Raw genomic sequence first — 13,689 nt, 5'->3', positions numbered from 1 at the left:
CTTACTAATAACTGAATTTTAAGGTGGACAAAAAGAAAATATATATGATCATTTGGCCTTTGCTATGGTAGCCTGACCTTGTGATAATGGCTTTTGTGATACTAAATTTAAGGTGATAATTATTATAGTCTCAAATTCACTAGAAAATGATGCCTATATAGAATCTGGAATTATAATTTGATTTGGTTATTTGAGTCTTCCTTGGGAATATAACCCTTTAGTTAATTCTGTTTTGCTTATTGAGATAAAATTGAAGCCTGTGTAAAATATAAGTACATGATACCTATGTAACAAAAGTAATCATTCTATTTTGACATTTAGTCATGTTAAAATGGGCAAAATTATCATTTAAAACTCAGCCAAAAGAAGTGAAAATTATTTACTATTTCAGGAAAGTTTTTAGTGAATCTATTTCATCTAAAAGTTACTTAAATAGGATTCTTGCTCATTCATTTGATTTTGGATCTATAGTGGTTATTTTGTTCTCAGATCTATTATACTTGGTGAAAGGCATTTTTTTTTAAAGGATTCTAACTTTTTAAATAAAGGACAATGAAAGGTTTTAAAATCCTGAACACTTTTATTTTGTCACAGTGGAATCTGGTTTTGCCTATAACATACTAGTCTGGGGCATCTGTTGTTTAGTTAAATGCCTCTCTATTTGGGGAGTAAATGCTAGCAGAGATATTCTTAGTTTAGTTGGATTGTTACAGATAATTAAGGTAAATTAGTTCTAGTCATTTTATTGACTTGAAAAATGACAGCCCCTGTGATGTGCTCATTTACTGAACCATTTAGGAAAAAAAGGATCAAGGCCAAAATGATTTCTTCTAATGTTTGAGAGACATGGAAGACTCTTTAATCCTGCTCTAGATTCATAACACTTGCGCTTTTGATCAACCCTGCAGGGTGTGCCCCAGTTGTCAGTCTGCTTGTCAGAAGAACCAGAAGATCATATTAAGGCTGCTGCTGCTTGGGCCTTAGGACAGATCGGGAGACACACTCCAGAGCACGCCCGGGCTGTTGCAGTCACAAACACCTTGCCGGTTCTGCTTTCATTGTACATGTCAACAGAAAGTTCCGAGGATCTTCAAGTAAAGGTAAGTGCTTAATTTTTAACAGTTGTATGAAGATTTGTTAGATTTGACTCATTCTGAAAAATATGTAATTTTAAATGTTTTAATTATCATTATGGATAATATTGATTTTATTAGTCGAGAAATAGAAATTTATCAGAAGAACTGAGGTGGCTTTTCTTTGAAAATGGGTTACCCTTATCTCTAACAGTGCTATAGTTTAAAGGAAGTTCTCTATAGGTGCAAAGTGGTTTGTAAAATGAATGTCTGGTTTTTGCATTCTACGTTCATGTTGACTTTTCTTATGGAATAGGAATTGAATAATAGGATTTTGAAGGTGGAATTAGAACTTTAGTCCAGTTAATATTAAAAAATTGAGTCCAAAAGAATTTAAGGTGCTTTCAAAAGACATAATGCAGCTTGTCAGAGGGTATTCCTGAAGCTATGATTTACCTCTCCTAACTCTGCTTGATCTTTTAATTATATGTTTTATGTTTGTTCCTTACAAGAAAAATGCCCATAAATTCACTAAGTTAAACATTTTAAAATCATGTGTTTTTTAAAAAGCAAGGTTTCTTAAAAAAATATTAACTTCTAGAATGATTCACAAAACATACACTTAATTAGGATGGGTTGTTTAATAATTTTAGAATTTCAAAGAAAGAAAAAAATGTTTCCCAGCATAACTCCCTTAAGAAAACATGTACCTTTTTGAAAGCAGTTTTCAGAATTGACTTAGACTGAGGAAAGTACACAGAAAAGATAATAATAATTCAAAATAAAATTAACACGAATAAGTTAAATGACATTTAAATTTAGTTAAAACAATAAATTAACAAATAGGAAAGCACATTTCCTGAAGCAACTTTAGATGGTATAGTAAGGCAGGAAGTTTACTTGAACTATATAGCTGAGGGACTCTGAAAGTATATAGTGTGTCATTTATTGGATTTATAAATCTTATAAAGGTGACTTTATGTTTATTTGGTTATGTTTATGTGTTGTTTTTCTACACATTCATTAAGGGAATTTCTAACATTAACATTTTTTCAATTTTTATAAGACTTTCTAGATCAAAGCAATGACTTAATAGATTTGGGGCTCCCCTTACATTTCTCCACAGTGTTGAGTATATTCCTTTGCAATGCTTGGTAGAGAGGACGATTGACAATATGCTAAGGCCTTTCCCTGTTTAACAGTTCTGTGATTCTTTGGCTTTCTGGTGAGAAACCACAATTACATTTCCAGTTTTGAGTTGTCCAAGTACAGCTGATTTACATATGTATAATTTTAGCTTATGCATGTAGTTCACTTTTTGCCTCATATTTCTTTAGCCCATTACCATGCTTGCCTTTTCGTGCTCCCTCTTCCCTCTCATTCCCACCCCGGCCTCCTCCTCCTCACGCCTCCTCCCTCCTCTCGCTCGCGGTCCAATGACTATGGTCTCCTCTGCAGGGTCTCTGCAGGTATAAGCTGTGTCAAAATATAATAGTAATCATGTTCAACTTCTAGACTATCATGAGGCAAATTACTAATAGTCTTTATCACGTTCAGATTCCTGCATGTAACAACTTTTATTTTCCTTTACATTTTGGAAATAAAGGAATATATCAGCTACAGCATGAGTAATAGTGAATCAATAGTAATTGTAGTTTGAGAAACCCTTGCAAATAGTGTCTTAGGTAGCACTAAATACTTTTTATATACTACTAAGTTTATGTAACTTGGTTTTTAATGAATTATTATGCTGTTTTGTTGTATAAATATCACTAGAGTAAAATAAGTTTGAAAACTTCACCTTTTGAAGTAAGATCATTTTTATTGTAAGTTTAACAGAAGTAGTTTTATTAAAACATTCAGGTTCACTAATAGAAGTTAAGGTTCCTTCTGCCTGTATTTGATAGAATATTTACTTTCAGGATATACAATGGGTATTAAATTAAAAAGTGGGATCTTTATTAATCGTTATCCTGTCAGCAGTCCTTCCAAGGCTTTAAGTCCATCCAAATATTTTCTTATTGTAGGGACTTATTATTTTTGCTTCTGCAAGCTTTCTTGGATTCTAACATTGGTTGTTTTAAAGGCTTTCGAATGAAAGTCCAAGTCTGTTTGGTTTGACATTATCTCAGTAGGGAAAAATGTATCCAAGAGCTTTAGGAACTGTCTAATGGTATTTCTCATTTGTTACTCTGTGGCAGCTTTCAAATTAAAGGCCATGTTCAAGTTCATTTTGTCCCAAAGACATGTCAGCTTCTGTAAGCATTCTCTAATTGGTTCTGATCCAGGAGAACCAATGAGCAGTCCCTTGGAATTGCTCACATGTTTTCACATAGCTTTATATCTGCCTGCACCTTATTAAAAATGGGAAAAAAATCCATCTTTTATCTAATAAGCTCACCTACATATATTTTGAAAATGTTCACACAGTTGCATTTTCATATGTTTTGATTTAGAGGCATCATATTGAAACGGTCCATCGTAGTTTGGCATTTGAGTTAAGTTCATTCTATCACCTTAGTTATGAAAGTATTTCTGAGATTATTTGATTTAATTATTGTGTTCTTGTCAGCATGGTTGTTTCCCTTCATTTTTTAACAGCTTTATTGAAATATAGTTCATATGCCATACAGCTCGCCCATTTAAAGTCTATAGTTCAGTGGTTTTAGTATATTCACAGATGCAACCGTCACCACAATCTAATTTTAGAATCTTTTCATTCCCCTGTGAGCAGTCACTCCATACCCTCCCTGCCTAGCCCCAGGCAGCCATTAATTTACCTTCTGTCATTGGAGATTTGCCTCTTCTGGACATTTCATTTAAATAGAATCATACATTATAAGTGGTCTTTTGTGCCTGGCTTCTTTTCATTTAGCGTAAGTTTCAAGGTTCATCCATGTTGTAGCATGTATCAATATTTTCTTCCTTTTTATTCTCAAATAATATTCCATTGTATCACTATACTACATTTTGTTTACTCATTCACCAGTTGATGGACATTTGGGCTGTTTCTACTCTTTTTATTATGATAAATAATGCTGCTATGAACATATTTGTACAGGTTTTTGTGTGGATGTATGTTTTCATTTCTCTTGGGTACAAACCTAGGAGAATTGCTAGATCAAACAATAACTCTTTTTAATATTTTGAGGAACCACCAAACTTTTCCAATACGGCTGTACCATTTTATATTCCATTAGCAATGCATGAGGGTTCCAATGTTTCCACCTTCTTGTTGACACTTGTTATTACCTTTATTTTTTTTTATTGTAGCCATTCTAGTAGGTGTGAATTGGCATCTTAATGTGGTTTTGATTTGCATTTCCCTGATGGTTAATGATGCTGAAAAATCTTTTCATGTGCTTATTGGCCATTTGTGTATCTTCTTTGGAGAAATGTCTAATCAGACCCTTTGCTCATTTTTAATTTGGGCTATTATATTTTTATTAATGAGTTATAAGTGTTCTTTATATATTTTGAATACAAATCCTCATCAGATGTATGATTTACAAGTATTTTCTTCCATTCTGTGGGTTATCATCACTTTATTAATGGTATTATTTGCAGCAAAAGTCTTTAAAATTTTAAAGGTTCAATTTATTTATTTTTTCTTTTGTTGCTTATACTTTTGGAGCCTTATCTAAAAAGACTTTGCCTAACCCAAGGTCATGAAGATTTATTCTTATGTTCCCCCTTCCTTTTATTTATTTTTAATTTTAATTTTTTGGGGGGAGGGGCAGAGGGAGAGGAAGAGAGAGATAATCTTGGGTTCCATGCCCATCACAGAGCCCCATGCAGGGCTCAATCTCACAACCCTGAGATCATGACTGGAGCCAAAATCAATAGTCAGACACTTAACCGATTGAGCTACCTAGGCGCCGCCCCCCTTCCTTTTAATAAGTATAACTCTTTGGGCCAGAATGCTTTCAGAACAAAATTAACTTTTGAATAAGAAACATTATTTATTTTAGGCAATTTTCATTAAAGATCATCCATTAAGGAAAGCAACAATGAATAATTTTTGTTATTTCTTTCATTTTCTGTGAAAAACAATTGAAATGGTATCAAATATTTGCATAGTATTGACAATTTTAGTTTGTTAATTACTCCTCTTAAGTATGTTGTTAAGAGATTAAAAAATAGTGTTGCTAGTTACTGTGGTTTTTACAATAGCTTTTATCATTGTGGACAGAGTCAGTTTTTAGAAATGACAGAAAAATGAATGAATGTAGAACTGGTACATGCTATGCTACTTTATAGGAAAACCAGGCTCAAACCCAAGTTGCCCTCAATAGACAGCTCATGACTCCTTCTCCAACATCATCATCTATTATACATGTCTAAGGATAAACACAAGCTACTAAATGCTGTGACAATTAGAAAAATTCATAATCTGTTATTATTTCAAAGTAAAATATTACTTGATTTACTGAAATAGGAGAATAAAAGGGTGTGTTTACTCCATATAAATTCTGTATAATTCACAGTATGAAGTTGTAAGAATGATTTTATTTTGCTCAGTGCCATAAATAACCAAACACAAGGCACATTTTCTAAAGGCTAATAAATTTTAAACCCAACATACGACATGATCTTGTTTGTGAAAATTCTAAGGAATACAGACACACACACATACAAAAATGCTAGAACTACTAAGAGTTAAAGATCACCATATATGACCAATATATAAAAATCTATCATATTTTCATAGGCTGGTAATGAACAATTCAAACATGTGGGGCACCTGGCTGGCTTAGTTGGTGGAGCATGCAACCCTTGATCTCAGGGTTGTGAGTTCCAGCCCCATGTTGGGTGTAGAGGTTATAAATAAGTAAACTTTAAAAAAAAATATGAAATTAAGACAAGAGTTTCATTCACAATAGCATCAAAAAGAATACTTAGGAATAAATTTAATAAGAGAAGTATAGATTTCTACACTGAAAACTACAAAACATTGCTGAAAAAAATTAAAGAAGGTCTGAATAAATGGAGGGACACTCCATGTTCATAGACTGGAAGATTTAATATTATTAAGATAGCAATGCTTCTTCCCAGATTGATCCAAATATTCAATACAATCTCTATCATAATCCCAACTGGCTTCCCTCTCCCACCCCAAACTTGAGAAGCTGATCCTAAAATTCATATAGAAATGCCAAGGACCCAGACTAGCCAAAACAATCTTGTAAAAGGACTTATACTGCCCAATTTTAAAACTTACTACAAAGCTGCAGCTATATCAAGATAGTGTGGTGCTTGCATAAAGATATATATATCAATGTAATTGAATTTTGAAAATCTGAAATAGACCCTTTTCTGATTTTTCACAAAGGTTCCAAGGCAACTTAATGTGAAAAGGATAGTCTTTTCAGCAAATGGCACTGAGACAATTACTGTATTCTCCAACAAAAATATTAATTTGGACCCTTGTCTTAGACCATACACCAGAAGTAGCTAAAAGTGGATCATAGATCTAAATATAAGGGTTAAGACTATAAAACTCTTAGAAGAAAATAGAGAAGTCTTTGAAACTTTGGATTAGGCATAATTTCTTAGAAATGACACCTAAAGCTCAAGTGATAAATGAAAACATTCCTAAGTTGGGTTTCATCAAATTTAAAACCTGGTATGCTTTAAAAGATACCATTAAGAAAACCAAAAGACAAGCCACAGATTTGAAAAAATTATTTGCAAATAATATATTCAAGAAAGGCTTGCATTCAAAATATATAAAGAGCTCCTACAACTCAATAATATGAAGACAAATAACCCAATTAAACAATGGGCAAAAGATTTGAATAAGCATTTCACCAACAAATGATCCATCAGTACATGAAAAAATGTTCAACATCATTAGTCACTAGAGAAATGCAAATCAAAACCATAATGAGCTACTACTACATCACACCCACAAGAATGGCTACAATTAATAAGACAGATAATAACAAGTGTTGATTATCATATGGAGAATCATGAACCTTCTTACCTTACTGGTCGAAATGTAAAATGTTACAGTCACGTTGAAAAACAGTTTGGCAGTTTCTCAAAATAGTAGACATAAATTTACCATCATCACCCAACAGCTTCACTCCTAGGTATCTTCCCAAGAGAAATGAAAACAGGGGCACCTGGGTGGCTCAGTCGTTAAGCAGCTGCCTTCAGCTCAGGTCATGATCACAGGGTCCTGGGATCGAGCCCCACATTGGGCTCCCTGCTCCACGGGAAGCCTGCTTCTCCCTCTCCCACTCCCCCTGCTTGCGTTCCCTCTCTAGCTGTGTCTCTCTCTGTCAAATAAATAAATAAAATCTTTAAAAAAAAAAAAGAAATGAAAACATTTGTCTACACAAATATTTGTATATGAATCTCCATATAAGCATTATTCATAATTACCCAAAGTGGAAACAACAACCCAAATGTCTATCAGCTGGTAAATGGATAAACAATATGTGATAAATCTGTATAATACTATTTGACAGTGAAAGGAATGAAGCACTGATACATGCTATAACATGGAGGAACCCCCAAAACATTATACTTAGTGAAAGAAGCCAGACTCAAAAGTTCACATATTAAATGATTCCACCTACATGAATTGTCCACAAAAGCAAAATTTATAGAGACAGAAAATAGGTTGGCAATTGCCCAGGGCTGGTGGGGGAGTGACTACAAATGGAATGAGGTTCCTTGTTGGAATGATGAAGATGTTCTAGAATTAGGTTGTGGTGATGGTTGCCTAACTCTGTAAATTTACTAAAAATCCATTGAATTGTGCATTTAAAATGAGTGACTTTATGGTATGTAAATTATATCTCAATAAGGTTGTTAAAAAATCTTAAGCCCAGAAATTGACAAGTAAATAAAATCTTACTAATATACTAATATTTCTTTCATGTTGGGAAATACAGCTGATTATTAATCATGACATGCATTCCTATCTAGAAGTACATGTAGTCATAAATCAAGTATATTTCTTGACAAAGGATAGTAAACCTCAGTGAATTTGTAGGATATTAGACCCTTTTTAGAGTTCTTAATTAATAACTTGACAGTACATCACCATGGCACAGTGGATGTGATCTGTGCTATACAATTAGTAGACCTTATTACCAAGAGCAGTTAAGTTAAATTTGCTGACCTGCTAAGGTCACCATGATCCTAAGATGGCTCACAAAGATATAACTAGGTATGTTGGGCATTGAGAATTTAATTCCAATTTAGGTTATGCTATTGTGGAAGAAAGTTGGGTGGCATGTCTTACATTCCTTATTTTGTTTCATTTAGTTTATGAAACAATGTTTGAGGACAAATGTGTCAAGAGATAAGAGGTTACACAGGACTGCTTAGCCTGGGCCTCTGGGAAACCATGAAATTAACAGAGCCTCTACTGATAGCATAAATGTGATGAAAGTTTTTCCTGAATCCATTTGCCAGTTGTAAAATTCGTGATGTGAAAATCAAAATGCTCCTTGGGAAAAACAAAGCAAAACATCAAAATGCTCCTTGACATTTCAAAAGGACTAGACCAGGTTGGCTAAGGCCTGAGAGAGAATCAAAGAATCTGAGAGATCAGAGGAAAGGATACACCGATGCATAAAACCACATACAAGCAAGTGTGGAATTCCAGTGGAAAACAGCTGTAGACAAACCCAACTGCGAAGCCTTCCAAAGTGAAGAGGGCAGGCTTGAAGACAAGGAAACAGAGTCACAACGAGCTGTGTCCTGAGAGCTGGCCGCAGTGACGGCTACAGTCACATCAGGACCCTTCTCGGTCACGCCCGGTGTCACTGTGAAGTACAGAGTGCTGGGGAGAATGGGGAAGGTGCCTGCTGTTTTGCTTGTGGGTGATAGGCTCCCTGCTGCTGAGGGGAGCTTTCCTTTGCAGCCAAGGAGATCCTCTCTGTTTTGCTTTGCCTGTGAATGGGGCAGTTTCTCCCCACGAGCTACAGCCGCATGTCTGCAAATGTTCACTGAATCACGCACACAGTAGAATCCTCCTGACTCTGTACTATAGGCCACGAAACCTTTAGAGAACACAGAGTGGTTGATAATGACTTTGTACAATAAACTATTTGCTATTTGTTGACTGGGAGCAGTAGGACGTGTGGGTTATCTCACAGTTTGTACATTTGTACCAATAAAATAGAAGACGTATTCAGTTACAGTCTATAGCTTTATGCTTTTTAGTTTTACTTTCCTCATGGGTGATTTTAGGACATCAGTGATACACTGTGCGTTCTAAAATTTAACATGAAGACAACGGGCTGGGTATTCTATGGTAAAACCAATGCCAGATAAGAAGTCTCTCTGACAGCTCTCTTCAACAATGAAATAACTGCAGATTAGACCTGGAAGTTCATTTCATTTTCAAATTCTAGGAACATGAGGCAGGAATTTTGGTCAAGCTTTGATTACTACTTTGGTCTATATTTTGCTTTGTATTTCAATAGAGTAAAAAAGCCATAAAGAGTATCCTACAAAAATGCACCTATTTACCAGCCCTTGAGCCATTTCTGTATGATGCACCTCCCAATATTCTGAAGCACGTGGTTGGACAGTTCAGTAAGGTAAGAAATGCTCTCTTTTCTGGAAGTAGGGGAAGAAAATTTAAATGATTTGTTAACTTTTTTCTGTTGGGTCAATGTCTTCCGAAAGATGGGTGCAGGCATTTACTTCTTAGCTCTCACTGACTGTAGTGACGGGAAGGGTAACATAGGTTAATAAAATTAACATAAATTAATAAAATTCACATATAAATGATTCACACTTCCTTCTTCCTCACATTTTCTTTACAGCCTCTGTACTGTCTTTCTCAGTGTTCTTGCGGGGTAATAGTATGCCAACATATAAACACCTCATAATACAGATAATTTATATTGATAAGTAATTTAGTAATTATCCTGGTGTCTGTTAGTCTCACTCACCTGGGAACACTGCAAAGATCTTATAAAGAAAAATATAAAGGTCTCTGAGCCATTTATGACAGAGTCCATGCACTTTTGGAGATGCTCTCAGACACTCATTTGGAGTTTATTGACTTATTTTATGAACAGTTTTAACAAATATAGCCATCATATTTCTTAGATCATTGCAGATTAAAAGTAGTAAGGTAGAAAGGTCAAGCTGCTGGACGTGCACTTAGCCAGCAGGACCCACTATTGATAGCAAAGGCTGAGAAAGAACAACTGTTTCCCCATAGCCATTGATGGCCAGGGGGCAACCCTAAATATAAAGAACTAATTACATTGTGCTCAGGAGATTTGATTTAAGAAAATGGGGTCTTTGGAAGTAGCATCCCATAGTGTGAGCTCAGGCTCTGGAATTAGCATGCCTGGATCTCCTATTTACCAGCTGTAATATCTTTAGCAAAGTCTTGATGTTTCTAAACCTTAGTATGATTACCCATAAAATAGGGGTAATAAGAGTTCCTATTTTATAAGGTGACTGTAAAGATTAAATGGGATATTATATGTAAAGGGTTTAGCTTAATCCCAGGCACATATTAAGCATTCAAACCCCCTCTCCCCACTGAAAAACCCAAAATGTTGTTTTTAAGAAATAAAACATAGAAGTGGTAAGGTTAATTTTTAAAAATTAATAAAAATGGGGAGGGCAAATTCATGCGAATAGTTAGGTATAATGCTATATAAAGGAGGTATTACTATTTGTATACTGTATTTCTATAAACAATAAACAAAAACTACATATTGTTACAACCTTTAAACGAGGCCCCGCAGCTAATAGGTCTAGTTTCAGGTACTCATCTGAAAGATAATACTATCTACTAACAGCCTTCTGTTCTCTGTCTTCCATGATCTCCAATAGGCTGACCCTCAAGCACCATAGTCACTGGATAGCAGAAGGTTTTACATTGCTGAGGCTGCCTCAGGATATAGTTCTAGGTATCAAACACTTAGATTCTGTCTTCCCCTTCTAGGAAAATAAACAAACCTTTTTTTTCCCCCCTTTGGGTACTAGGTAAGAAACTGAGCAGTCAATTTGATCAACTAAAAGGGGGAGGGAGTAAGTTGATGAGTGGCTCATCTAAGTGTCATCAGCTCTTGAAAATGAGTAGCTGACATTATTTCTGAAAGTTTTAATTTATGGTCTAATCTTTTAGGCTACTGAGGGAGATATTCTAGTTTATTGAACCTACTGTGAAAATGAACACTAACCTGAACTGAGTTCAAAATAAGTCACTAGAGTGAACCAGTGGGATTTGTGGACGTTAGGCAGCCTAGATAAAATACAGTACCACATATGATACACTCTTACAAATGTGCCTTGTGAATATTTGCTTCAGGCAGAATTTTGTGTTTTCTTAATCTAAGGATACCAGGACACTAGGAAGAGATGAGAAAGCTAGGCAAAAGGTAAAAAGACATTAGTTTAATGTGGCTGGGGTCAGAGATAGGAGGTAATGAAAACTCTCCAGGCCAAACAATATATTTAGAACAAATATATCTATAGGCTTATTTCACTTTTTAGAAATACATACTAGTGTCATCTTTTTTTTTTTTTAGAGCGAGAACACAGGCGTGAGTGTGAGCTTAGGGGGGGTGAGGAGGGGCAGCGGGAGAGAGAGAATCTTAACCAGTCTTCACGCTGAGAATGGAGCCCTATGCGGGGCTCGATCTCACAACCCTGAGATCATGACCTGAGCTGAAATCAAGAGTGGGACACTTAACTGACTGAGCCACCCAGGCGCCCCACTAGTGTCATCTTTTATTGTCCAGTTGATGTGTATTATCAAGATCTTTTTGTAATTTTGAGTATCTGCTAAGTGCCTACACGTACCCAATACTCTGTTAAACACTGGGGGATAGATTAAAAAAAATCAATGAGACAAAGTTCTTCAAGGAACTTTATAATCTAGCTGAGAGACCAGACAAAACAATTCAAAAACACTTCACTGTGCTAGATTTCATGATTTTTTTTTTTTTAATTTAAGAAGGAATAAGTGAATGCAGTCTGAAGTATTCAGAGAGGCCTTCGATGCAGGAAGTACAAGGGAATAAAGCTGGTCTTTGAAGAAAGAGAGGGAATGGAGGGGGAAAGAAAGGCGTTTCTGTCAGAGAGCATAGTAGCAATGACCAAAGAAGGGAGCAGGGATTCCCATAATGCAAACCCGCCCCCTCTTCAGGACCTTTCTTGTCTGGTCAGTCATTGTTGTCTTGCCTAATTTATTTCTTCATCTCCACTGGCTCTTTCCCCTCAACACACGAACACCCACTGTCAAATCCAGTGACTTTTGGGCACCTGGGTGGCTCAGATGGTTAAGTGTCTGCCTTCGGCTCGTACTGGGATCGAGTCCCGCAGCGGGCTCCCTGCTCCTTGGGAGACTGCTTCTCCCTCTGCTTCTCGCTCTCTCTCTCTCTCTCTCTCTCTCCTTCTGTCTCTCATGAATAAATAAATAAAATCTTAAAAAAAAAATCCAGTGACTTTTTAAAGTTCTCATTGGTTGCTTCTTAAAATCTTCTCTTGGATTTGTTGATTCCTTACTTTTCTGATTTGTCTTACCTTTTTAACATCTCCTCAATTTCCTTTCTTTGCTTACTCCTTAGTATGTCCATTCATTTGTTAAACATTTATTGAGCATCTGTTAGGCATCAGGTACTAGAGAAATGAATGAAAAAATGAATGAATGAATATATAATTTCTGTCTTCAATGACATTTATGTGTGACAGACATAGAAGCTGGTAGTTAAAATATTATGTGGTAAGTGCACTGACAGTTGTTCAACAGAATGCTATGAGAGAAGAAAAGTTATCTACGTCATCCTGAGATAAGAGGGTAGATAGGAATGTCCCAGAGAAAGTTTCTTAAAGGAGGGGATGCCTGAGCTGAGTCTTAAGAGATGAGTAAGAGCCAAACAAATGTGGGAGAAGTGTGGAGGGTGGAAGGGCATTCTGGGAAGAGGAAACAGTATCGGCAAAGGCAAGAAATGGCCCAACATGCACCTGTCGAGCTTACCGAATCGAAACTTAGGATAGAGATTGGTAGGGAAGGAAGCTGGAGAGGTATTTAGGACCTGAGTCACAAAAGGCCCTCTGTGCCTGCTGAAGGATCTTGCCTTTAATTTTGTGGGTAGTGGAGAGACCCTGAATGGGTGTAAGCAAAGGAGGGACACTGATTTATCTTACATATATGAGTGGATCCCCATACTTTGCTCATGTTCAAGGCCTTTACTCCAACTCCACAACATAAAAGGCTAATACATATCTACAAACACTACATTTTACTTCTAATCATTAGCAAGTTTAGGCTCGTTCTGTTACAGATATATTGTACATAAATTCTCCTTTATAGTTTCTCAGATAGATTATTTCTTTTCACTAATAATAATCCCACTTGGAAAAGAAAAGCTGATTATTTTCATGTGCTTGACTTTTCAAGGTACTGCCACATGACAGCAAAGCTCGACGACTTTTTGTAACAAGTGGTGGACTTAAAAAGGTTCAAGAGATAAAAGCAGAGCCTGGCTCTCTCCTTCAAGAATACATCAACAGTATTAACAACTGTTACCCAGAGGAAATAGTAAGGTGGGAAAAATGGACTTCGAGTAGTTCAAAATTATAATGTAGTTTTTCTGTTTTCAAATCTAGATTTTATATCCAT

The 13,689-nt window shown here is 35.8% G+C and overlaps 1 protein-coding gene across 2 annotated transcripts in view; it reads left to right on the top strand.

Annotated features, from left to right (window-relative positions):
- The window catches only part of SPAG6 (sperm associated antigen 6), a 61,816-nt gene that overhangs the window by 40,853 nt on the left and 7,274 nt on the right, over positions 1-13,689 (top strand). Inside the window, exons 8-10 of one of the 2 annotated variants that reach the window (XM_027595445.2) lie at positions 909-1,100; positions 9,521-9,637; positions 13,468-13,613. In XM_027595445.2, coding sequence (XP_027451246.1) covers positions 909-1,100; positions 9,521-9,637; positions 13,468-13,613 — 455 coding nt within the window. The remainder of the gene's footprint in view (positions 1-908; positions 1,101-9,520; positions 9,638-13,467; positions 13,614-13,689) is intronic. The other variant, XM_027595446.1, reaches the window with a different exon arrangement.

The sequence above is a fragment of the Zalophus californianus genome, chromosome 9 (genome assembly GCF_009762305.2).
Source record: "Zalophus californianus isolate mZalCal1 chromosome 9, mZalCal1.pri.v2, whole genome shotgun sequence".
Classification (NCBI taxonomy): domain Eukaryota; kingdom Metazoa; phylum Chordata; class Mammalia; order Carnivora; family Otariidae; genus Zalophus; species Zalophus californianus.
This window is presented reverse-complemented; position numbering and strand designations above follow the sequence as displayed.